The sequence below is a fragment of the Scyliorhinus torazame genome, chromosome 3, assembly GCF_047496885.1.
Source record: "Scyliorhinus torazame isolate Kashiwa2021f chromosome 3, sScyTor2.1, whole genome shotgun sequence".
Taxonomy (NCBI): Eukaryota; Metazoa; Chordata; class Chondrichthyes; order Carcharhiniformes; family Scyliorhinidae; genus Scyliorhinus; species Scyliorhinus torazame.
In genome coordinates this window covers 48,387,948-48,412,201 of record NC_092709.1, presented here as the reverse complement: position 1 = coordinate 48,412,201, position 24,254 = coordinate 48,387,948, and the positions used below count along the sequence as shown (strand labels likewise).

The following is a 24,254-nucleotide window of genomic DNA, read 5'->3' as shown; positions in this document are numbered from 1 at the left end:
AAATTAAATTTACCATTCCTTATCATCAATATCAATGAAAAATTGATTCATTTACAAATTTGATTGATTACATCTGTTATATTGAAACTTCTCTCCTTTGCAAACCATTTTTTTCGGTAGTGGTCCCTATTTGGTTGCTCAACTTTATCTGGTCTCCATTAGTGAGGAAGGGGAACGAGGGATTTAAAGCAAAGATGTGCCCAGGCCTGTTATAAATTACAAAAGAAATAGAGAGTCACCCACCTGACTAGTCTGAAACACAGAAGCCAAAAATATCTAGAGTAGATAAATTCCAAAAATACAGCAAAGACATCCTGACAGAAGATGTCTGTTACAAATTATGGCGCAATGCTTTTTAACCAGGTGGGTTCCAAATTTGATTGAATTGTGTCGGTCAGGGTAGCAATAGGGACCCAACAATTGGCCTCAGTGACAGTGAACCGGGAAGTGGAAATTAGCCAATATTGCTGCCTCTGATGGTTACCAATGCCTCCTGCTGGAAGGCATGTCTGTAGACAGAATTTGTCTTTAGTCATTATACTTCGCACAATTTAGTAGCTTTCCAACATTCTTGGTCTGTGTTTACACATGTGGATTGACTACTGGATCAACATTCAAGAGCACGAGGTTACTTGAGACAGTCTAGGATTCTATTCCAGTTCTTGTCTCATGAGGTACATAGCATTGCTCTCGATACATCACATGAGATTGCCAAAGTTATCCTTTCTCAATACCTGTTGAATCTTGCCAGATTAGACTTGGCCTTTTCTGTGTTTGCTGCATTCCTGATTCTTTTGATTTACTGCCAAGTGTAAATTGATTTCTTGTTGCTTAACACCCTGCTGCAATGCTTCCCGTAATTGTTGCTTGTTGTGCCCACTTGTTTATCATACTGCATGCTTTCTTTGAGATTGCTGCATTGTGCAAGTGTGCGTCTTAAAGGGAACACTGACCAGGATTTTCTGGCGCCACCTTGGTGGGTTCAACGGGGGCGGGGGAGATGTGACAGCCCAGTCACAATCCATTGATGTTCGCCGAGACCGGACGACCCCGGCGGCGGGCAAGGCCAGAGAATCCCACCCATTGTTTATGGGCAGCTGGCTCGCTGCACTCTGTGGTACGTTTTGAATTGCTATATAGCCGATCACGTGCATAGCCCAGAGGAAACATTGCCCAGTCCTTCTTTGAAAACTGGAATGGGATCTTTTGTTCACTGGACAGATCAGACAGGGCCTCTGTTTGTCATCTCATTGGAATGACAGCAGTTTCAACAGTGCAGCACTCCCTCTATTTTGGCCAACACTGTCTGCTCAAGCTTCTGAAGTGGACCTTGAATCAAGGATCTGCTGATTCCGCCGAGAGCTAGCCGAAGTTAATACAAGGGAACTTGCCGCTGACCACAAAGTAATTTAGCAAACTCTCTGGTGAGAATTTCACCTCCCGTGCCATGCAGTGGTACTCCAATTGATTGTAATGTTCTTCACTGGGCATTCATAGCGTAGAGCAACAGGGATGACTCGGGCTGTCCTAGCAACCAATCACATTAAAGGATTTTCACAGGCATCCCTCCCTAAAACAGGAAACATTAAAGCAATAAAATAAAATCAGGTTTTTTTATATGCACCGACTTAAAGATTGAGTTATAGATGTGGAGTGGGGTGGGGGGCTGGAAGGTAAAATATTCTGAGAAACAGTTTTTAAAAAAAGGTTATTATTTTTAAAAATGAGCTTGGGGAAATCCTCTAATTACTCATTGAATAGCATTCCATAAACATAAAATCATTCTTTCAGACCAAGTTCATCTGATTTTATTAATCACATTGCTGTTAAAAGACAACTTGCACCTGCTTCTTACAGAGTTTTTAACAGTGATGTAGGAGCAGCAAAGCTGATGTACTTGCTGTTTTTATGATTGCTGACTCTGTGTGTGTGTGTGGGGGAGGGGGGGGGTTGCCCAGGGGAGTGCCCACAGTACAGCATGTGTTAGCGCCCTGAGTAACAGGCTGTAACTTCAGGATTTCTGCACATACCCAACATCCAGATGATCTGGTCAGCTTCAGAGGGGTAATGACTGTGAACGTTGGCAGTTCGGCTTCAATGCCCCCTTCCTCACCACTGTCTCACCGCCCGGTAAGAATAAATCTGGACTAATAATATTTACTTAATCAAATGTCAAACTAGTTGGATTTGCCAGAGTGAGGGGACGCTTGTGACAGAAATAATTTATGAAACCAGCCTTGCAACTTTCTCTGCTCTTCCCCACTACTGACTATGATGATTCAGCTCACTCACGATCAAGAACTGTTGGGGTGAAGTTAAGTATTATGGGTAAGGCCAACTGTCACAGTGTCAGAGTCAAGAGTACATAACTTACGATGGCCATCATTTTTTTGGAAAAACATTTTTTGGAAAAACATTTTTTGGAAAAACATTTATGTTTTATATATATATATATATATATATACAATCTACAAACCCCTGCCCAAATCCAAACTGCCACAACACCTCCCACAAATAGTCCCACTCTATCCAATCGAAGGCCTGCTCTGCAACCATGGTGATCACCACCTCCACACTTCACCCCTCCGGGGGCATCATTATAACATTTAACAACCACCTGATGTTAGCTGACAGATGCCTTCCCTTTACAAACCCCGCCTGATGCTCCCCTATCACCACCGGCACACAGTTCTCAACACATGAGGCCAGGATCTTGGCCAGCAACTTAGCCTCCACTGTTAGTAATGAAATTGGCCGGTAAGACCCACACTGCTTCGAATCCTTATTCCTCTTTAAAATTCAGGAGATTGAGGCCTGTGATAATGTTGGGGGGAACATCCCCTTCTCCCCCGCCTCATTGAACGCCCTTACCAGCAGGTGCCCCAGGTCCCCCGAAATTTTTAAATACAATTCCACCAGGAACCCGCCTGGGCTCGGGGCCTTCCCCTCCTGCATCACCTCCATACCCTCCAACCCCTGCACCAGCCTAATAAGGTCTCCCAGCCCCTCCACCAGATCTTCCTCCACCTTAGGGAACTCTAGCCCATCCAAGAAACACCTCATTCCCTCCACCCCGGCCGAGGGTTCCGACTCATAGTCTCTTATAAAAGTCCTAGAACACCCCATTCACCCGCACCAGGTCCAAGGCCGTATTCTCCCTCCTATCCTTCACCTTTCTGATTTACTCACACCTCCTGCTTCCTCAATTGGTGTGACATCATCCTACTCGCCTTTTCCCCGTATTCATAGACCGCCCCCCTAGCCCTCCTCAATTGTCCCACCACCTTACCCGTCGACATCAGTCCAAACTCCATCTGGAGTTTCTGCCGCTTCCTTAACAACCCCGCCTCCGAATACCTCCCATCCACCTGCAGGATCTCATCCACTAACCTTGCCAGCTCCGCCCGCTCCATCCTGTCTCTGTGCGCCCATATTGAAATAAACTCCCCCCTCATCACTGCTTTCAGTGCCTCCCATAACGTGGCTGCTGAAACCTCCCCTGTGCCATTCGGCTCCAAATATCCCCAAATAGCAATCCTCACCCGCTCACAAACCTCCTCATCTGCCAACAGTCCCACATCCAACCTCCACTGCGGGTGCTGCCACACCCCCCATGCCCCCTCGGCCGATTCACCTGCATGTCCACCCAATGTGGCGCGTGGTCCGAACCAACAATCGGCAAGGACTCTGAACCGACCACCCCAGTGAACAGCGTCCTGTCCATCACAAAATAGTCAATCTGGGAGTACACCCTATGTACACGGGAGAAAGACGAAAATTCCTTTGCCCTCACCCACCAAATCTCCACGGTCCTCTCCTCTCATATGTTCCATAAACCCTTTCAATTCCCTCGCCACTGCTGATATCCTCCTCGACCTCGGACTCGACTGATCCAATTTCGGCTCAATAACCATGTTAAAATCCCCCCCCCCCGCCCTCCCCCCAGTATGACCGGCCCGTTCAACCCTCTCACATTCCATGTGATCAGCGTGGTCGGAAGAATCCCCCACCCCCCTCCCGCCGATCAACCATAGCCCCTCCTGGGACAGCCTCCGGCCCGGGTCCTGCAACCCACCAGGCCCGCCCTCGGTTGTCCACCATCATCAATCTCCCTCATATCATATTCCCAAAGTCCCTCCCCTGTCAGCAGTCACTCCCCACACAGAACAACACTCCCAACCCCCATCAACACACTGACCACCTGCTCACCCCCCACTGCACTTCTGTGAACTTGCCCGCCCCGCTAGCCTGACAGCCCCAGCCCATGGCGCCTAGCATCCCCCCTATCCCGTCTGAGATGAACCTGTGTCTTCCCTAAAGTTAACAGGGTCAATAAAATTTACATTAAACAGCTTCTGTATGTTAAAAGGTATGATTTTTCATGAATTTCCCTTCTAAATGTACTTGTGTTTGTGATCGGTTAAGTAAATCCTGGATAGAAATTAACTCCCGCTGTCGCAGTTTGAGAATTTGAATTATGTTTTCTAAAATCTGGAGTTAAAAATCTGTTGATCTTGAAGCTGTTGGATTGTGTCATAAAAATCCAAGTGGTTCACTGATGGTATGCAGAGAAGCTCTGTTTAGCCATTATGGAACTCTACTTCATGAACCCCAATCCAAATTGTTGATTCTTGAATGAGCTCTGCAGTGGTCTAGTAAGTCTCACAGTTGTAAAATATGAGAACAGCATGTTCAAAAATGAGGCCATCACCATCATTTTCCAGAGCAATAACTGCTGGCCTAGCCAGCAGAATGATTCTTCTTTAGAAACAATTGGTCAATTTTCTATCTGGACAAACCTGCCACTAACCAAAAACAATATAGGAAATGTCTTCAAATGAAGTGTTGACATGCAAAGGAGCCAGGGAATTGCAGTTACTGTTGTGATATTGTGTGCATACCATTGTAATGTAAAGGTGCTCAGCAGAACAAGGGTTAATGGGGTACTGGTGAATAACACCACCCAGAGTATGATGTATGAAGTCACATAAAATACCTACAGTGCAGATGGAGGCCATTTGGCCCATCAAGTCTGCACCAATCCTCCAAAGGAACACCGCACCCAGGCCCACACCCATGCCCTATCCCCGTAATCCCATCTAGCCTTTTGGACACTAAGGAGCAATCTAGCATGGCCAATCCACCTAACCTGCACAGCTTTGGACTGTGGGAGGAAACTGGTGCACCTGGAGGGAACCCACACAGACACTGTGAGAACTTCACACAGACAGTCACCCAAGGCCGGAATTGAACCAAGGTCCCTGGTGCTGTGAGGCTGCAGTGCTAACCATTGTGCCACCGTGCTGCCATGTGGTAATAGACTTAGAGAAAGAACACTCTGCAAGCCTAAATGAATGGAATAGCAGCACCCTGCATGACAGTAACTGTGGATCTATAAATAGTTGAAGACTAATTTGAAAACAGATGAACAAGGAGCAGGAGTGGGTCATTCGGCCCCTCAGGCCTTCCCCGTCATTTAAGATCATGGTTGATCTGACAGTAACCTCAAATCTGCATCCGGCCTACCCCAGCTAACAAAAAGGAGTTCATGTATAAACATACAAGTCTCAAGATCTCATCATTGAGACATTTAAAGAACCCACATTACAATACGTACAATAAAAAGTTAATTTATCATGAAGCTCCATCCTTTAAAAGTAAATTACATCCTTGTTATTGATGTAAACTAAGGGGAAGAAGATGGTGATAATGTTCAGAATATAGAGGTGCGAGGAGTGGGGGTGGTGGGGAGGAAGGAGGGCAGCGCTGCAAGAACATTACTGTGATTATTTCATTATAAATGAAATGTTTGTGATATCAGCCTAAGAAAATTAAACTAAATGTCTGTAATTTTTCAACATTTCCACATAGATTTTAATAAAATTACTGTATATTATCAGTCAGCAGTGTTTCTGCTTTGAAAATGTTCCCTTCCCCAGATATCACATTTCACTGATATGTGTTTGATTACTGTGCAATGTTATCTTAACAGTGCTCCTGGAGAATTCTGCTTAAAGTACACTGAAGCACAAATTTCATTTCCTGAACTACATTCCTTCTGGCAAATGCATTAAGTAGATTGATCTGCACCAGCTTGTAGCCAGCTGAGTCAGTTTTCCAAAATGTTTCCTGTCTCATTAACTTGCTTTTAAATTGGTGAAGCTCTTGTTTCTGTAGATCATTTAAAAAAAATGCACTATGCTCAGTCCTTTGAGACTTTTGAATGGTTTTATTCTACTGTTTGCTAATGACGAGTTGTATAAGCATTCCTGTATGTGTAAAAGCACTGAGTGAAAGGGAGTGTCAGAAAGCCAACAGGGTTTCTGTATGGAGAAACTATTCAATTTGGTTAAAATATTGTTTTTACTTGCTACTTAAAATTACAGTGGATGGTTTGAGATGACAGATGGTGAAGTGAGTTATTTCCTGATAAAACATGGGCAGTGAATTAACACAATGATACACTGTATGTGTGCGCGCGTAGATCAGACAACTGAAGAACATTTGGCAGTAAAATATTGGCAGGAAATCAAATAAACGATGGTATAGTTTATGGAAACGTCTCCAAGCAAGCTTTGACATGTGACTTCCTTCAATAAGCTTTCCTTCCAAGGACTTCCTTTAGTTGGAAAGTTCCTCTGTACAGCAGAGTGCTCTGCTGGGGCTAAATCTAGTCTGTCCTGTGGTGAGGTTTATTTTTCCTGATTTTTTTCCTTTAGAAAGCCCAGCTTATAATTCTTTTCTGCATTTTGTACCAGCATGCAAGGAACTGGTGGCTACAGCTCGTGATCGGAAACCAAATTCTTTTGTGCAGATCACTATAATAAATCCTGCACAACAGAGCCTGACCAGATACACTCATACTGAAACAGTGGAGGTAAGTGAATTATTCGTGCTCTTGCATGTGCAGAACTTCAGTTGCCTTCTGTATGTAGATTGTCTTATGTCTGTCTCCAAACATTTCTGAAGTTCTGTTTGTGAAAAGAACGACAGACAGCATTGCCACTCCAGAAAAGAGGAGCAAAGCTGTAGTCTGGAGCTGAAACCTAACCTTTTAGTAATAAATGGTTCAAAACGTTGTGTAAAGAAAGCTTGATTTAAGCTCCAATCCAACTGTATTAGATCAATTTTGTTGCAGCTGTAAATTATGTGTCTGGAAGTCTTGACTGATTATCTTCTTAAAAGCTGACTTCATATTTTCAACCAAATCACTGAGGATAGCCATTGCTTCAGTAAAGAGGTTGTGGAAATACTTTAAATTTTGACCTAAAAGTGGGAGGATTGTGGCGTGCCAATTTTGACACTGGCTGGCATTTTTTTCATTGAAACGTACAGTTGACAGCAGACGCATAATGCTCCTGCCATCGACAACTACCTTTAACGTGAATAACGCAGCCTCCTGCCATCCGATGCAAGTAGAGGCCCACGCTTTATGTGGGGGTTATGCGCTGCTGTCTGATGCAGTTTCTCCTGGATCTGTCTACTAGATGCACAGGGTCGATTATGAGAATCTACTTGCATGAATCAGGATGAGCTAATGTGTGGTGATGCATTGATCACTAGGCTTGATCATGTGTGCATTGTGCCTCACAGCCTCACTATGTCTCAGTATTCTTTGGTTTGTATATACAGAAATTCTCATACCTATAAAATAGTCTCCAATTAAGCACCCAGAGAAATAGTAATGGCAGGTTTCAAAACAAATGAGGGCAAGTGGTGTGCAGAGATCACAGGCCTCTTTATGTACTGCTTCCACCGGACTCAAAGGATAGCATTAAAAGGCACTCTTTTGTTCATCCTCACAATATGCAAATACCAGAATTATGCATGAAATTTCTGAAAAGTTCTGTTCAGTTTGTTTCTGTTATGGGTAATCTAATCTGTCAGGGCAGAATTATTTATTTTTATTACAGTTTGCCCATAATAGAAATAAACTGAACAGCTTCTCACTAGAGGAAATTCTTAAAATATATATTTTTTAAAGTGTGTAAAATTACTTCCCCGGAACAAAAAAATGACAACTGCTGTATGTGCTCCGTTAAGTCGTGGAGGAAATGACAGGTGCTGAAGATGCTTTGTTTGATCATTGAGCTCCCCGTGGACTGCAAGTCCAGCTGCTGCAAGCTAAACCTTTGGTCACTTTGATACTGTGACTTCTTATTTCAAATCACTTGCTATTCTCTTTAGTTCCAGCATTTCGCTGCAAGGAGCCAGTTCTGATTTCCCCCATTTCAGTGGATGATTGCAATGTGGCAGAATAGTTTACTTTGGAAAATGGCAAATTTTGCTCAATGAAACTAGTGATCTCCATTTCTGCTTTTCCGGATTCCTGTGATAGGAAATGTTGTACTTTCTGCAGGAACCAGTGGAGGAAGTTCAGCTATAGATCAAAAGGTTGATGTTTCTTGGTAGAAACTGAAGTGTTTACAGAAATTCCTAGGCTGGATAAACTGGTGCATGAATCTGTACAAATGTTATCACTTTTTTAAAATTCAAACAACCTAATTTGAATTAAATTCAGGCACTTCAAATAAGCGATTTTGAAGTAAGTGTGACCTGCAACAAATTTAGCATTTTTGTTTTATAATCACCCTTCGCTCCTGGATGTGCTGAATCAGGCTGGGGTGGAGTCCTGTGCATGATGACATCCTCCCAGAAGAGAGCTCAATTCATCTTCTGTATGGGGTATCCCTGGCTGTTAAATGACAACAGGCTATTGATTACGGTCTGTTCTTTCCTCATCCTGCAAGAGTTGTTAAATAGGAAAGAAAAGAAAGACATGCATTTACACAGCACCTTTCTTGATCCAAGGAGGTCCCAAAGTACCTTGCCATTGTAATGCAGGAAACACAGCAGCCAATTTGTGCTCAGAAAGATCCCACAAATAGTTACGTGACAATGACAAGTGCTTGATTTACAATACTTTCACTGGCATCATTGGTGAAATTAGCTCACACCAAATGGATCTAAATTGTGACTTTCCTCGTTCGCGTAGCTCAGTTTTACAGTGGTCATTTTCCATCTGAGCTATTAGGAGAGCTTTCACAAAATTTGAGGTTTTGAAATTGCTTAATGGTTTCTCTTGGGCCTTTGATGAAATAGTTCACACCTTTCAGGATTTTGCCTTATAATCTTCCTACATTGTAAACTATGTTAGTTTCATAAAGAATCTAATACGATGAAGAAAGTAAACTCCATTGTGTTTACAATGGAATTTTGTTAAAATATTAGCTTCCTTTGTTCCAAAGATCTTACATTTGCAAGTTATTCTAAGCTTTTGAATAAACTGTTCTGGAAGCACATTAAAACCAGATATAACAATATATTCACTATTTAAATAACTGTCTCGGCATTCGGAGATAAAGATACAGAGCAATCTTATATGTTAATCAAACATGGGGGAGGTGAACTTCATTATGTATTTGCATTATTGGCCAGCCTGCCATTGTTGGCAGAGACTGGGGTGGCACATCGCCAAAGTGGTTAGCACTGCTGTCTCACAGCTCCAGGGTCCCGGGTTCAATACCGGCCTCTGGTCACTGTCTGTGTGGAGTCTGCACGTTCTCTCTGTGTCAGAGTGGGTTTCCTCTGGGTGTTCCGGTTTCCTCCCACAGTCTAAAGATGTGCAGGTTAGGTGAATTGGCTACGCTAAATTTCCCCTTAGTGTCCAAAAGGTTAGGTGGGGTTACTGGGCTCTAGGGATAGGGTGGAAGCATGGGGTGCTCTTTCCAAGGGCCAGTCAGACTCGATGGGCCGAATGGCCTCCTCCTGCAAGGTAAATTCTATGACTGGCAATGGGAATGAAGCACCACTGGTGCTAATTGTGACTGTGCGCCCTAACAAATCAGGTTATTTAGATGGTGCTCCAGTGGCCGCACTGCTTCTGATGATGTTGTTACACAATATTCTTCAGGAAATAGTTTTCTAATATAAACGCTGGTGAGAATGCCAACAGCATCTCGAGTTGAACATTTTTATTCTTGCATTCAAATCCCTCTAAGACCTTCCGCCTCCATATTTTGTGACCTCCTTCAGCTCCACAACCTAATGACAAGTTTGTGTTCCTGCAACTCTGGTCTTTTGTGTATACCTTCATCCCATCATTGGCAGTCATGCTTTAGCTGCCTTTGGAATTCCCTCCTTAAATCTATCCATACTGTGATGATATGCATAAAGCAAGTTTGTACATATGTTATGCATGAACTTCGATCACCAGGTGGCAGTGTGAACTCACACGTGACCCTGCAGTATGGGATTTGGGAGGAGGTCATGATGGAGGATAGACGTATTTTGCAGTAGCTCTACAATAGTTAATTAGCTTTTGTAGTTTATTATTTTATTTATCCTAGTTATCTTATCACGCAATTGTTCCATGATAAATTATTTAAACTGGATGTTCTGTAGTTCATCATTCAGTCCTGCCAGTCTACAGAACATGATATGGTACCAGGATTGATGATTTATAAGAACGCAATGATTCTGTACGAAAAAACTCCAAACCACTGAAGATAACTTTGAAGGATAAGGAAGAAAACGCATCTTTGCCACTAACCTTGCTAGATACTGGCATCTGGTGCTCATCGCGCAACAAAACTTTGAAGCTTGGGATGGAAGGCATGAAGGCACCTCAACAGCTTTGGATTACTGGTAACGTAGATGAGGATTGGAGGGCGTTTAAACAACAGTTTAAACTCTATGTTGCAGCCCTTGGTCTGTAGGCACAGCCCGATGAGAGGCGTATCGCGTTGCTGCTCACTGTAGCAGGTCCCCAAGCAATTGAAATTTTCAACACTTTTTTGCCTTTGAAAATGCGGCTGACAGCAAAAGCTTTGGCCAACTTCTTAAACAATTCGATTGGCATTGCTCCCCTAAAAAAATGAAACCTTTGAGCGCTATATATTCCTTACTCGCACCCAAAACATGGGAAAAGCATTCGATAGCTTCCTCACTGACTTGCGATTGAAGGCGCAGTCATGCATTTTCAGCACACTGCAGTCATCAATGATACGCAATCAGATAGTTTTTGGAATCTCCAATGATAAAGTGCGTGAATGGCTTCTGCGGGAAACTGACCTGCAACTTGAAAGTGTGATTCAAATATGTCACGCTAGTGAGGTTGCAGCAAACGGCTCAGCACGCTGACTCTCCAGCATTTCGGCGTGAAGGCAGAAGAGGCAGCAGACGCCATTAGTGTGGTGACGCAGCTGAATATGAAACGTGCTCCAAGTGCCGATGGCCATTTTGAGCAGCCGACCCAATCCTTCATTTTATGTCTGCGATGTGGCAAATGGCATTTGCTACGGCAATGCCCTGCTTATGGAAAGACGTGTGTCATCTGAAATAGATGGAATCATTTTGCAATCCATGTTATTCAAGCAGAAGGTCTGAATAAACCAAGAGTATCAGAACTATTGAAGAAGTGTGCCTACAGGACATATTATTTGTAGACATGATCCCCAGCGAAGACAAGGAGACTCAAGTCATACCAAATAACAATGTATTTCTACCAATCTGCAACAATAGTGAATTGAAGGCAGATAATCATAAAGATAAATGAACAGTGCCATTAAAGATAAATGGTACAGTGATAACAGTCAAGCTCGACACTGGTGTGAGGGCCAACCTTATCAACCTGTCCAATGTAAAAAGCTGTGGATTCAATCAAAAATAGTTACCAGAACGGTATCGTCAAGAGAGTATAATGGTAATGAATTCTCGTTTTTAGGAGCGTGTGAACTGAATGTCAATGTCAAAAACAAAAATCACAAGTTGAAATTTTCAGTGTTGGCAGCGGATCGGGAGTCTTTAATTGGAGTTGAGGTATGCGAGGAGCTACAGCTAATCTGATGAGTCTAGAGTGCAGACAGTGCTGCAACAGGCCCTCATCCCTCAAGAGACTCCATACTGAATGATTTCCCTGAAATTTTCCACGGTTTTGGTATGTTCCCATACATGTACAAGATTCAGTTAAAGGAAGATGCAAAGCCTGTGATTCATGCAACGAGACGTGAACCAGCTCCATTAAGGGATAAACTAAAGGCAGAGCTAGAGAGAATGACTGCCTTGGGTGTCATTAAGCATATTGAAGTCCATACAGACTGCAGACTGGGTTAATTCCATGGTCTGTGTAAAGAAGTGCAATAAAGAACCTCCACACTGCATGACCTGTATTGATGGGATCAAACTAAGGGAAGAAACCAAGAAGAAACCAATGTTGCAAAAAGCGAGAAGATATCTTTGCGCAGGATGGCCCACAGAATCCTGCTCCCGTTTCTACAATGTGAGAGCAGAGTTGAGTGTTGCAGATGGAATTTTGCTGTGAAAAAAGAGAATAGGAATCCCAAAATCTTTAAGATCGGTGGTTCTGAGCGAATTCCATGCAGAGCACAATGGAAAGAAAAAGTGTAAAAAGAGATCTGAAGATGAGTTCTATTTGCCGGGCATCCTCTGGGATAATGACACAATGGTACGAAACTGCATACGTTGCAGGAGAGTGAACGTCTGTACACGGTGCGGGATGCAAACAAAAAGGCACATGGTGTAAACTGCTTCAGTTCCAAGTGTTGGAGAAATCTGCTCATCCAGAAGCAGAAAGGCAACCACTCTGTCAAAAAGAAGCGGGAAGGGAGAGATTTCAAGCCAAATCCACAAAGAGGTCTGCCGATGTGTCCATGAAAAACCCCTCAATTCATTGTGATGCAAACATCAGAAGAAGCATGCAACATTCCTAAAACATCTGTAGAACATACGGAACAAACCCAACAAGAGGATGATGCAACAAAACATGAAAAACATCAAACTCAAGCAACAAACACTAAAGAACATGAAGTAACTTTGCAAGTTAAGGAAACACTGAGATGGTCTACAAGGATAAGACGCAAGCCAGAAAGACTAAACTTGTGACAGAATGTAAATAATTCGGAACATGTGAATAGTTATGCATATCATGGTGAAATGTATAAAAATAATTTCATGTATGTAAATAATTTCATTTTCCAAAGGAAAGGGGATGGGATGATATGCAAGTTTGTATATCATGTTATGCACGGCCTAGTAAACCCACTACGTGACCATGCAGTCTGGGAGTTGGGAGTAGGCCGTGCTGGAAGATAGATGTATTTTGCAGTAGCTCTATAATAGTTAATTAGTGTTAGTAGTTTGTTAATTTATTTATCCTAGTTATCTTAGCACGCAGTTGTTCCATAATAAATTATTTAAACTATGTTCTGTTGTTCATTATTCACTTTGGCCAGTCTACAGAACATGACACATACTTCTTTCTCTTCCTTTAAGACACTCCTTAAAATCTACCTATTTGATCAAGCTTGTGGCCACTTGTCCTAATATGTCCTTATGCAATGTGATGTCAAATTTTGTTTGATAATAGATCTGTTGCAGTGCATTGAGATGCTCTATTACTTAAAAGGCACTAAAGTGTTTAGTTTTTATATTATTTTGATCAGTCTTACTGTTGAGTGGGAGGAAATGTTTAACAACTCAGCAACTACCTTACTGGCAAACCTTAAAAGCCTTTTCCCTTAATATTCATTTTGGTGTTATTCACCCTTGAATCATGCCCAAAGAGTATGCATAGAACAGTTGTGTGAATAATCCGAGCAGTTGTTTCTCATCATATACTGACATATTTCTAACGTCTTATGAATCAAGATCTATTAAAGAATTATTCCAATTAAGTAATCTATTAAAGACTGAAAATGTGGCAGCATTCATAAATATCGATACCTTCAGCAGAAAACTAATAGGTTCCCATTGAGAAATTAATTTTGACTCATTTTGTACCTCCTCCACTATGGTATCATTGATGCTTTAAAACTATTTAGAAGCCTTGTGCAAACTCATTCTCACTGCTAGGTTACATTAATGGCTGTACTGATTCGCTGTCATAGCTTTCAAGATTCAATTTTTGGCCCTAGTTTTTTAACCTATTGCCATAGTTTTACTCAATTTTAAAAATGACTAATTTTGGACTATTTTTATTGTAGAAAACAATAAGCATTGTCTTTCATCGTTTGGCTTCTTTTTAATCAAGGGGCAGGGAAAAGTCTCATATTTCCTGTGAACACTGGCCCTTTTATTATCCCTTTTTTGACTGTGGAAGTAAAGAGCAGAAAACAGAAAACCTTTGTTGTAGCTGCTTGGCTAGCTTCGGAAATTAACAAAATCCAAGATTGAGGGAGCAAAACCGAGGAGTCTCAGTGCAGCATGGATAGGTTATTGCTTTGATGATCTTGCATGTTGTGCTGTGGAATGGTAAAACGCAGGCTCCCAATGTGACAGAAGCATGATCTGAGCTGAAGGAAAAGCCATGAAATAGAGGCCAAGAGAGGAAAACAAATGTGGTTTTTAGCAGCTGCTCATTAAGGTGGAGTGTGTGAGGTACTGTCAAGCTTCTTGTGTTGACAGATGCCCAATAGCAGACCACTGCTGTATCCACCCTAATGATTGGGGGAGCGAGACTGGGATGTCCAAAGGGAGGTGTGAAAAGTTACATTTAAAATAGAAAAAAGGGATAAATACAAGGCCTGGCTACATCACTGCCACCACCATTTTGTGAAACTTCAACTTGTGTCATTTAAAATTGAAATTACCGATAGGTTTGTTAAAACTAATGCATGAAAATAATTCAGCAGTACTGGCGAACTCCAGGAGGAATAGTGAGATACAATTTGTATTGTGTAAGAAAAGACTGATAAGTTGACTTATTTTGACTGATGTCAAGTATGGTCATTACTATGATTTGGCTAGAAATTGTGTCTCATGGCTTCCTGTTGAATAGTCTGTTTGCACAAGGTATCAACGACAAACTCAAACTGATATGAGAAAGAATACATGCAACTGTGTTAACTAAGATATGAAGTATATTACTTTGTGGATTGTGGACTGGCTCCTCTGATGTCCTTATGGAAAGTTTTCCCTCAGTTCTTTTTCTGCAGTCAATTATAATACAATCTCCGTGAAATAGAAATGGCCTGCTTCCCTGAAATAGGAAAACATTTCATACAGATGAGTGTATGGAATTCTGTATGCACTGAATTTTGATATCACAGCAGGTTGGTTCTGTATGAATAACTTGATTGATGGCAAGTTACCCAAGTGAAGAGGTAACTGTTTGAAGCAGGCACCAAAGATGAGCTATTTTCAGATTAGTGTTAATCATACTGACATATTGAAATGACATGAAAGAGGACATCAACTGTACTATAAGTTTAACCATGCTGTCATGTGCAACCTATATATACCCCGACTCCCTTTTGCATGGCTCTTCCCTCCCCACTCCTGTCAGCCATCTCCTAAACCGATTTTAAAAAGCATAAAACAGTGTACTGTCACAATATGTGGACATTGTAAAGTGCATAAAGGGTTAATGTAATGTTACTACTCTCGTCGCTAGATGGTGCTATAGAGCAACCATACAAATATTGCATGACTCCTTGACCTCTGGGAGACAGAGGGAGATTCATGGAGATAGATAGAGAGAGCAAGACAGAGTAGTTGTGAGATAGTTGAACTAATAGTATAGTTAATAGTGTAGATATGTAGTGTAATCTTTACTTAATTAATTCCTCAGTAATATGTTCGAATCTAATTTAGTGTAGTGTAATAAATTAGCTTTGTTTACTGAACACAGCTTGCTGTACTTTGTTCGCACTATAGCCTTCACCATCCTGAAAAAACTAAAACAAAGAACCAACATGTACCAGGAATAACTGTGAAATCCTACTGACATCTGAAGGTGATCTGACAAAATACAGTGGATCACAGTAACTGTATGCCACTTCCCTCAGTACCACCTGACTTTTTCTTTTAAGTTGTGATGCCAGCCACTATTAGAAACTTGTTCAACTACATTTTGGATGTTTACAACAAATGTACATTCACAAACTGCGTTCAGTCAACAAGTGTGTTATCGGTTGTCTTTCTATTGCACTTCTTAGATGCTTGTTGCTTTAATGCTTTGTCCCACCTTATCCCTGCAACCTCCGCCAATCTTAGATTCCCACCTCGTATTTTTTGGTCCTCTGACTCAAACCTTTTTTTGTCCTCCCCATCAACCACCTTTGGTGGCAGAACCTTTTGCTGCCTTGGCCTCAGTCTTTGAAACATCCTCTTAAACTCCCTTCAGAGCTCCACTTTTCAAAACCTTCTTGAAATCCACAGTTACCAGGCCCAACCTCTCCATTCACAATTCATCATAATCAGTTTTCTTGTTTATCTCCATCTGGGATGTTATTTAGCATTGAAGGCACTTTATAAATTTATGTTGTTCATGCTGGTTAAGCACTTATGTATAACTTGAGTTAAATAATCTCAAACTGTTTCCTCTCTGCTCAGAATGCAAATTTATTACATCGTATAGAAGATACTCGCTAGGAAGTTATTAAAACTTATCTCACTTGTAAGGGAAAGTGGGAACTTGGGCACCACAAAGCAGTTCATTAAATTTTGAAAGAAAATAAGTTGACATCCACAAGTATACATGTATGTAGATGAAAATAAGCCCAGTGCAAAAGGAAAAGAGTTCAACGCCATTTTTCCTGAAAATATTTAAATAAACTTGCTGCAATAAAACATGAACGCTAGGTCAGCCAATATTCCAAGATAACATTAAAGAGCACAAACTGTTTTTTGACTTTAGATTGTCTATCTCATTGAGCATAACTAGTGTTGAAAGTAGGAAATGGCCCAATGGTTCATTTCCTTCTGAAAATGTGGTTGTGGAACATTGTTGGCACGAAGCAGAGAAGGCTCTATTCTGCTGTTGGTTCTGCTGTGCTTCACATGGGATGCTTGAAGCTTGATGTTAGCTGCCTCAAGTTGATTTCTTTACCTCGATGAGGACAAAAAGCTACCTTTAAAAAAAAAAAATGTGACTGGTTTATGTGACCTTGTTAAATTTCACTGGTTTAAGTTGTGTAAAAAAAAAACTTGATTGTTGAAGCCTCCTCCTCCAGGCACTAAGAGTGTATTGGTGGCTGTGGACCACCATTGGATTGGTCCAGGATTATGCCTGACAAAGTACTGCAGTGGTTTTTCTACTGCAGTGTGGCCGCCCGGGAAACTCCTCCCCTCTTTATCGCCTGCCGTCAATCATATTGGAAGAATTTTCAGGCCGATAATCAAATTCTGGCCACCTTATACATGTACTATCCGTGGCCATCAAGTCCTGAAGTGGGACTTGAATCTGGAGCTTCTGGCACAGAGGTAGTGACCCTACCCACTGTGTCACAAGACCTTACTGATCATTAATTACATGACTCTATTCTATTTGCGTCATCAACTTGAAGGTATTAAATGTTCCATTCAGAAATTAATACATTTTCCATCACCATACAGATTGAAAAAATGCAAGACTGCAAATGCAACCAACACTATAAATATAACTGTCCTTGTTCTGAATTTGCCTGTTTTAAAACCAGAATGACAAGTTAATCTGAAAAGAGCAAACATTGATTCAGAAAAGGGTTTTAAATCATACCACATTTATAATGCAGTAAAATATGAGTCTTAAAAAATTACCAATGATGCAGTATAATTAAGTAGGTAAAGTATTGGGATCCAATAATTGGATGGAAATCCAAACACAAATACTATCAAGTAAATAAAATTAGGCCTGATCCTCACATGTGGTGTGACTGTGTAAATCACTATTATCTATTTTTTATCTTGACATTATCTACAGATGCATTCCTGTTAAGAATAATGACAACTAACAGCCCAGTGTTAGATTTAGTCTTTCTCATGGTTGCCTCTAGCAAGATGACAGATAGAGAGAGAGAGACCAATGATATAAAAAACAGTTCTCTCTAGTGTCATTAGTTCCTACAATATTGTAGATTTTCATACTGAAGCTTCAGGCCAGTGCAGTGCAATATATATGCAATTACGGCTGGCTTCCAGCTATCATTCCCAGTGCTGTGTTTTCAGAAACGTAAGAATTGATGCACTATCAATTACGACGAGACGAGAGTAGAGAGTAATCGAGGCTTTATTACGCAGAGATGTGGAGCCTCCCGCAGCTCCTGCTGAAATGGCTGCAGCTTGGAGAGCCCACACATTTATACTCCGCCTACTGGCCGGAGCCAGCAGGTAGGGATCTACCCCCATACCTGTAGTACAGGGGCCTTACCGTAATACCCTTGTATGCAGTATATACAATACAACAGTGGTGACTACCACATTCACCCCCTGTTAAAAAAAAGTGTCCAGCGGGGGTGGTGGAAAACTATTTACATACAAGTTGTTTAAAATTTAAGAAAGCGGTTGCAAATTTAGACGATTGGGCACCGTGATCTGTCGTAGCGAGCGCCGGAGTTCTGGTGGCGAGTCAGGCGTCGGTTTGGTCATCGGTGACTCCGGGAGCGTGTAGAACTCATCTTCATCCCCGGGTGGGACCAAGGGGAGGACGGATCATTCTGGAGCTGGGGCTGTGGTGGGGTGCGCCGGGGGGAGGGAGGGTGGCGCCGGGGCAGAGTGGGGGGTGTGTGGGGACCCAGCTGGCGCCAGGTCCCTGAGGGCGACTGTGTCTTGGCGGCCGTCAGGGTACGATACGTGGGCGTACTGCGGGTCCGCGTGGAGTAGCTGTACCCTCTCAACCAACGGGTCCACCTTGTGGAGCCGCACGTGCTTACGGAGGAGACCGGGTCCTGGAGCTGCCAGCCATGTCGGGAGCGAAACCCCGGAGGTGGACTACCTGGGGAAGGCAAAGGGATGTTCATGGGGAGTTTCGTTAGTCGCCGTGCACAGGAGCGACCAAATGGAGTGGAGGGCATCGGGGAGGACCTCCTGCCATCGGGAGGCCTAGAAATTTCTGGATAGTAGGGCCAACTGGACGGCCTTCCGGACTGTCCCATTCTCCCGCTCTACCTGCCCGTTTCCCCGGGGGTTGTAGCTGGTCATCCTGCTCGAAGCAATGCCCCTGTTGAGCAGGTACTGGCGCAGCTCATCGCTCATAAATGAGGATCCCCGGTCGCTGTGGATGTCGGCGGGGAAACCGAACAGAGCGAAGATGGTGTTGAGGGCTTTGATGACGGTGGCAGACGATGGCGAAGGGGAATCTTGAATATTCGTTGACCACATTAAGAAAGTAAGTGTTGCGGTCAGTGGAGGCGAGGGGCCCTTTGAAGTTCACGCTGAGGTGTTCAAAGGAGCGGGAGGCCTTCACCAGGTGCGCATGGTCTGGCCGGTAGAAGTGCGGCTTACACTCCGCGCAGACCTGGCAGTCTCTGGTGATCGTCCTGACTTCCTCGATGGAGTAGGGCAGATTGTGGGACTTTATGAAGTGATAAAAGCGGGTGGCCCCTGGGTAACCGAGGTCGTCGTGCAGGGTCCGGGGTCGGTCCACTTGTGCGCTGGCACATGTACCTCTGGATAGGGCATCGGGGGGCTCGTTGAGCTTACCGGGGCGATACAAAATTGCGTAATTGTAGGTGGAGAACTCGATCCTCCACCTAAAGATCTTATCATTTTTGATCTTGCCCCGCTGTGTGTTGTTATACATGAAGGCAACCGACCGTTGGTCAGTGAGGAGAGTGAATTTCCTGCCGGCCAGTTAGTGCCTCCAATGCCGCACAGCTTCAACTTGGGCCTCCTTTTCGATGGAGGAGTGCCGAATTTCGGAGTCATGGAGGGTGCGGGAAAAGAATGCCACGGGCCTGCCTGCCTGGTTGAGGGTGGCGGACAGAGTGACGTCTGATGCATCGCTCTCGACTTGGAAGGGGAGCGTCTCGTCGACCGCGTGCATCGCGGCCTTGGCGATGTCGGCCTTGGCGATGTCGGCCTTGATATGGTTGAAGGTCTGGTGAGCCTCGGCCTTCAGGGGAAAAACTGTGGAGTGGATGAGTGGTCGGGCCTTGTCCGCATAGTTAGGGACCCACAGGGCGTAGTACGAGAAGAACCCCAGGCATCGTTTGAGGGCCTTAGGGCAGTGGGGAAGGGGGAGTTCCATGAGGGGGCGCATGCGATCGGGGTCGGGCCCGAGAACTGTAGAGGGTGCCATCTCTGCTACTCCACTACTGGGCCGATATCTGGGGTTTGAGTATCTGTGCGTGTCTCTCTCCAGCTGGCACTGAAACTTCAGAGGCCAGGGGATGCCGCACTGGGACACCTCCACGGAAGAGAGCACTGAATCAAGCCTGCCGTTTATCCCTAACCGGAAGCCTGAGGCTTATATCACACAGATATCCAGACCCCTACCAATGCCCAGGTGATTCTCTCTCTTGCCGGTGGTGCAACACCCACCCGGTTCCTACTTCGCTGGAGTAGCTTTCCCAAGAGAGAGAATAGGACACTGCTGTTTATTACCTAACCAGCAGCCTGTCCTGAGTGAATCGTTCAAGATGACCCTAGATTCTCGAACCCGGAATTAAAGTGAGGAATATTTTAACAATGACTTGGTCAGAGATCGCTGGTGAGAGATTGAAGAATTTAAACGACTCCAATTATCAGCAAATCAAGGTTTATTGCAAAACCCAGGTCAAAATCATCAAACAGAAGAAATTATAATAAAATCTTAAACTCTAACACAAACTAAGTCTATTCAGAAAGTACTATAACGGACACAACGAAAAATCTTATTGTTACACAGGTTTAGCAATGACACAGAACACAAATCAAGTCCCCTTCCCCAAAGCCTCAACCACTATCAAGGTCAAGGGAGTTTCGCAAGCTGCTGCAGGGTACTTACAGTCACAGGCTGCAGAGGTCAAGTCAAAGGTGGAGAGGTCGAGCCAAGAGACCCTCAATCGAAACACAGCCCCTTTTATATCCGTTTTACCTGGCTTTTTCCTGTGTTCGGCCAGCCCCTTTTGCATTGAATCCATAAGGTTTAAAGTTCCCGCTGGTCCTGCCCCCTTTGAGCCGGTCAGACCTGTCAAGATAGGAGTACCTCCCCTAGGTCCGCCTCCAGTCTGCTTTTTGAGATAACGAGGTTGAGCTCCCTTGAAGATTTTCAAAGTCTTCCATCTGCTCTGGAGATCGCTGCTATGTTGATGGGGTGTTGATTGGATTCTGCTCTGGTGGAGGCCAAGTCATTTACATCTGCATGGGGCTATGACCATCCCATTGTCCTGCTTGCAGGCAGGCCCCTTACAGCATTACCATGCCCCTTTGTCTGTGTTTTAATCTCATCTAGTTGTCTGGCTCCTTCTTCCTTGTAGCTCCTAGGGGGGGGTTTGTAAATACCTATGCCCCTACTCAGCTCAGCGGACCAAGCCTGCTGGGAAATCTGGTTACGTTCTCTTGGCTGAAAAGTCAGTTTACAGTCTCTGGGTTTTATTCTTGGGCAGTCCAAAAAGGGCCGAATTGCCCGAAAACCTTACAGATGCCCCTTCGATACGTCCCTACCTGCTTGGACCGTATCGACACAGGTGAAGGGCAATCATTTCCTTTTGTGTGGACCGTAGGCCCCCCCTCAACATCATGCGAAACTACAAGTCCCAAGACAGTTCCCTTAATCTAGGCTACCCCTGATTTCAATGAAAGGGAAAGACAAGACCATACTTAATTCAAACACACAGTAACATATACACATTTCACCGGAACCCCAAACGTAAGGGTCCCTGTACATATATCACAATCAAGTAACTGAAACCCGCGAATCCATACAACTATTTACAATTGAATCTCTTTATTTCACGAAGGATCCTCTTTTCTTGGCTGCACTTCGCTTCTTCCCGTTGAAGGCTCTTCATTTTTCCTCCGTCGTCGATACCTGCAGCTGAGAGGTTCAGTACAACTGAGGCGACAGCATAATGTACCCCCTGGTACAACATTTTCTTTGTGGGGGCAAACACTAAACCATTCTCAGGCCCCCCTGGTGGTGATCGGACAGTTGTGAGGGTCGATTGGTTGGGCTGTGGGCAGGGGTCGCTTTACCTGAACCAGCAGTTCGGTAGCTTTTACAGTCATCCCTTCCCTGGGCGTTACACATCCCTCCCCAGTGCGGTCAATTCATCCCGTTCCCTGGGTTCTGCCATCACCTTACAAAAGTGATCAATGCCCCTTGTGGACATGCCTTGGTAGACCCCCATAAACACAAATAAATGCCCTGGTCAGAAGCCCACCACTTATCCCAGCAAACGGTGATCCTACCCGGTGACCCCGTGATGGTCCGGTAGGTGTTGTTGTCCAGGCGTTCCCAGTCCGAGGACCGATCCCTCATGTCCAGGCTCAGCTTCCTGAGCCACCACCATCTCCCCAAAGGAACGTCCCCCTCACAGGTTAAACACACCCGCCTGCCCTCAGTCACCCTAACCCGGTCAGTCGCCACCTGTATCTCCTCGCAGAGTACAGAGGCCTCTCCATAGGTGAAGCTCTGGTGGCTGGAGTACCTGGTCGAGTTCGACCCCAGCCACCCAGGCCACCTCCCCAGGTGTGAGTAGCGGGCCTGCTCTGTGGCCACCTGGTTTCCCTGTCCGGTAGTGACAAGAGGGGCTCTGCCGCCAGAGCACCCATAGACAAAGGACTCTTCTGTCTCGCCTCTGCGTAGTTCTCCCGGTCCCACCATCGCCAAGATCAACAAACTCCACATCGTCGGGTGCCCCATCTGTAAAAGAGACAAAACACATCCTTGCCTCTACAGCCCTACCTACCTTAAAGTGCATGGGTTCTATCCAGCGGCAGCAGCAGCTTCCGCTTTGAAGTTGTGAAATCAACATGAAATTGCCGCAGCCTGTCTGTGGTTCTGTGTCCACAGCCCGGCTCCACCAGGGTCCTAGTGCCTGCTGCTATCCGGCGGCAGCAGCAGCTCCCGCTTTGAAGTTGCCGCAGCCTGTCTGTGGTTCTGTGTCCACAGCCCGGCTCCACCAGGGTCCTAGTGCCTGCTGCTCCATCATTATACCATTGCACTAGGCGCTTCTGTGATCCCACGATCCTAAATAATCCACACACCACTACACACTAATTAGAACTAACAGGGGGGGAATGCTATATACAATGCCACCCGTCTCCGGGTGGCCAAATTAAAACTGGGCCCCGCTATACTGGGGCAGTTCACCTGTTTGGACCAACGGCTCGGGCCAGACCTCCCCCTCCTGGGGGTTCGGGCTGCCCCTTGCCTCTCCTTCCCCAACAGGGTTCGGTGATCCCTCAGCGCTCCCTTCTACTCGGGCCCCCTTACTGCGGGACCGGGTTCTAGGGAGGTGTGATGGGGACCATCTTACCGGGGGCTTGGAGACCCGATTGCTCCTTCGTCCCCTGACTGGTTCCCAAGCCCAAGGTGATACCTCCACTTCCTCCGCCTCCTTAGCCTCTATACTAAGGCAGGCTACCTGACCCATAGGTAAGGGCTTGGGAATCGTTACTGTCCCTGGGCTGGGCGCTTGCAGCACTGTCGGTTTCTTTGGGACTGCCCCTTCGGGACAGCACCTTGTCCCCGGTTGTGTGACCGTGGAGTCAGGGACCTCCCCCACCGTCGTTAATTCTACGGGGGGTTTCTCCACTACCACCCCCAGTCTTCCCCCCACCTTGCTCTTTCTTGCCCTTATGGGGTGGAACAATTTAAATTGGCTGATGTGGCGTTCGCATGGGTCCCACCTTAAGGGATTTAAACTGCAAATAGCCGCTGAGGCAGCCTCCAGAATGGGACCCTGCACCTGGACCGGACCAGGGTCTGGGGCTAGAACTACCCCTGCGCTCCCTTTTTCCTGAGGCTGCTCCCTGGGTAGTCATACGGGTTCTTGTGGTGTGGGTGCGGGCAGGCCCTGGCCCGTTGCCATTGCCACCTGTCCCGACCCAGCGGCTAGGCTCTGCAAAAAGGCTAAAAGTTTCTTTACCTCGAAGGTTTCCGGGGCAGCTGCTCCTGCCGCCGGGGTCTGACTCTCTACTGCGGGAGCCCTCTCCTGCTTGCTAGGGTTTTTACATTCCCTCTTGAAATGCCCGGCCTTCCCACACCCGTAGCATACCGGTTTCTCGTCGGAGGACCGGGTGCCCTCATGCTTCCACTCTCTCTTAGGGGCTGCTGGCGCGATTTCATGCACCCTACCCTTAAGGGGCTTGTCCTCACCCCTCTCCCCATTACGATATGCGAGGGTAAGTTTCCTAAGGACCTCTTCCTCATTAAGGGCCGGGGTCTGCGGGTCGAACCAGTGTTCGGCTTTTGCCCTAACGTTAGGGAGACAGTTGGCAACTAGGGTCTTCAGCCAGTGGGCGGTTCTTTCCCCTAAATTCCGTCTATCCGCTTGAATCCCGCATGCCTCCATATAGACAATCCACAGCCTGTCTGCGAACATGGTGGG

The 24,254-nt window shown here is 44.9% G+C and overlaps 1 protein-coding gene across 6 annotated transcripts in view; it reads left to right on the top strand.

The window, feature by feature from the left end:
- The window catches only part of inpp4b (inositol polyphosphate-4-phosphatase type II B), a 1,315,761-nt gene that overhangs the window by 642,133 nt on the left and 649,374 nt on the right, over window positions 1-24,254 (top strand). For 5 of the 6 annotated variants that reach the window (XM_072495637.1, XM_072495635.1, XM_072495634.1 and 2 more), the window contains one exon: window positions 6,759-6,877. The exons of the other annotated variant lie outside the window; for it this stretch is intronic. In XM_072495637.1, coding sequence (XP_072351738.1) covers window positions 6,759-6,877 — 119 coding nt within the window. The remainder of the gene's footprint in view (window positions 1-6,758; window positions 6,878-24,254) is intronic. 6 annotated transcript variants of the gene reach the window in all.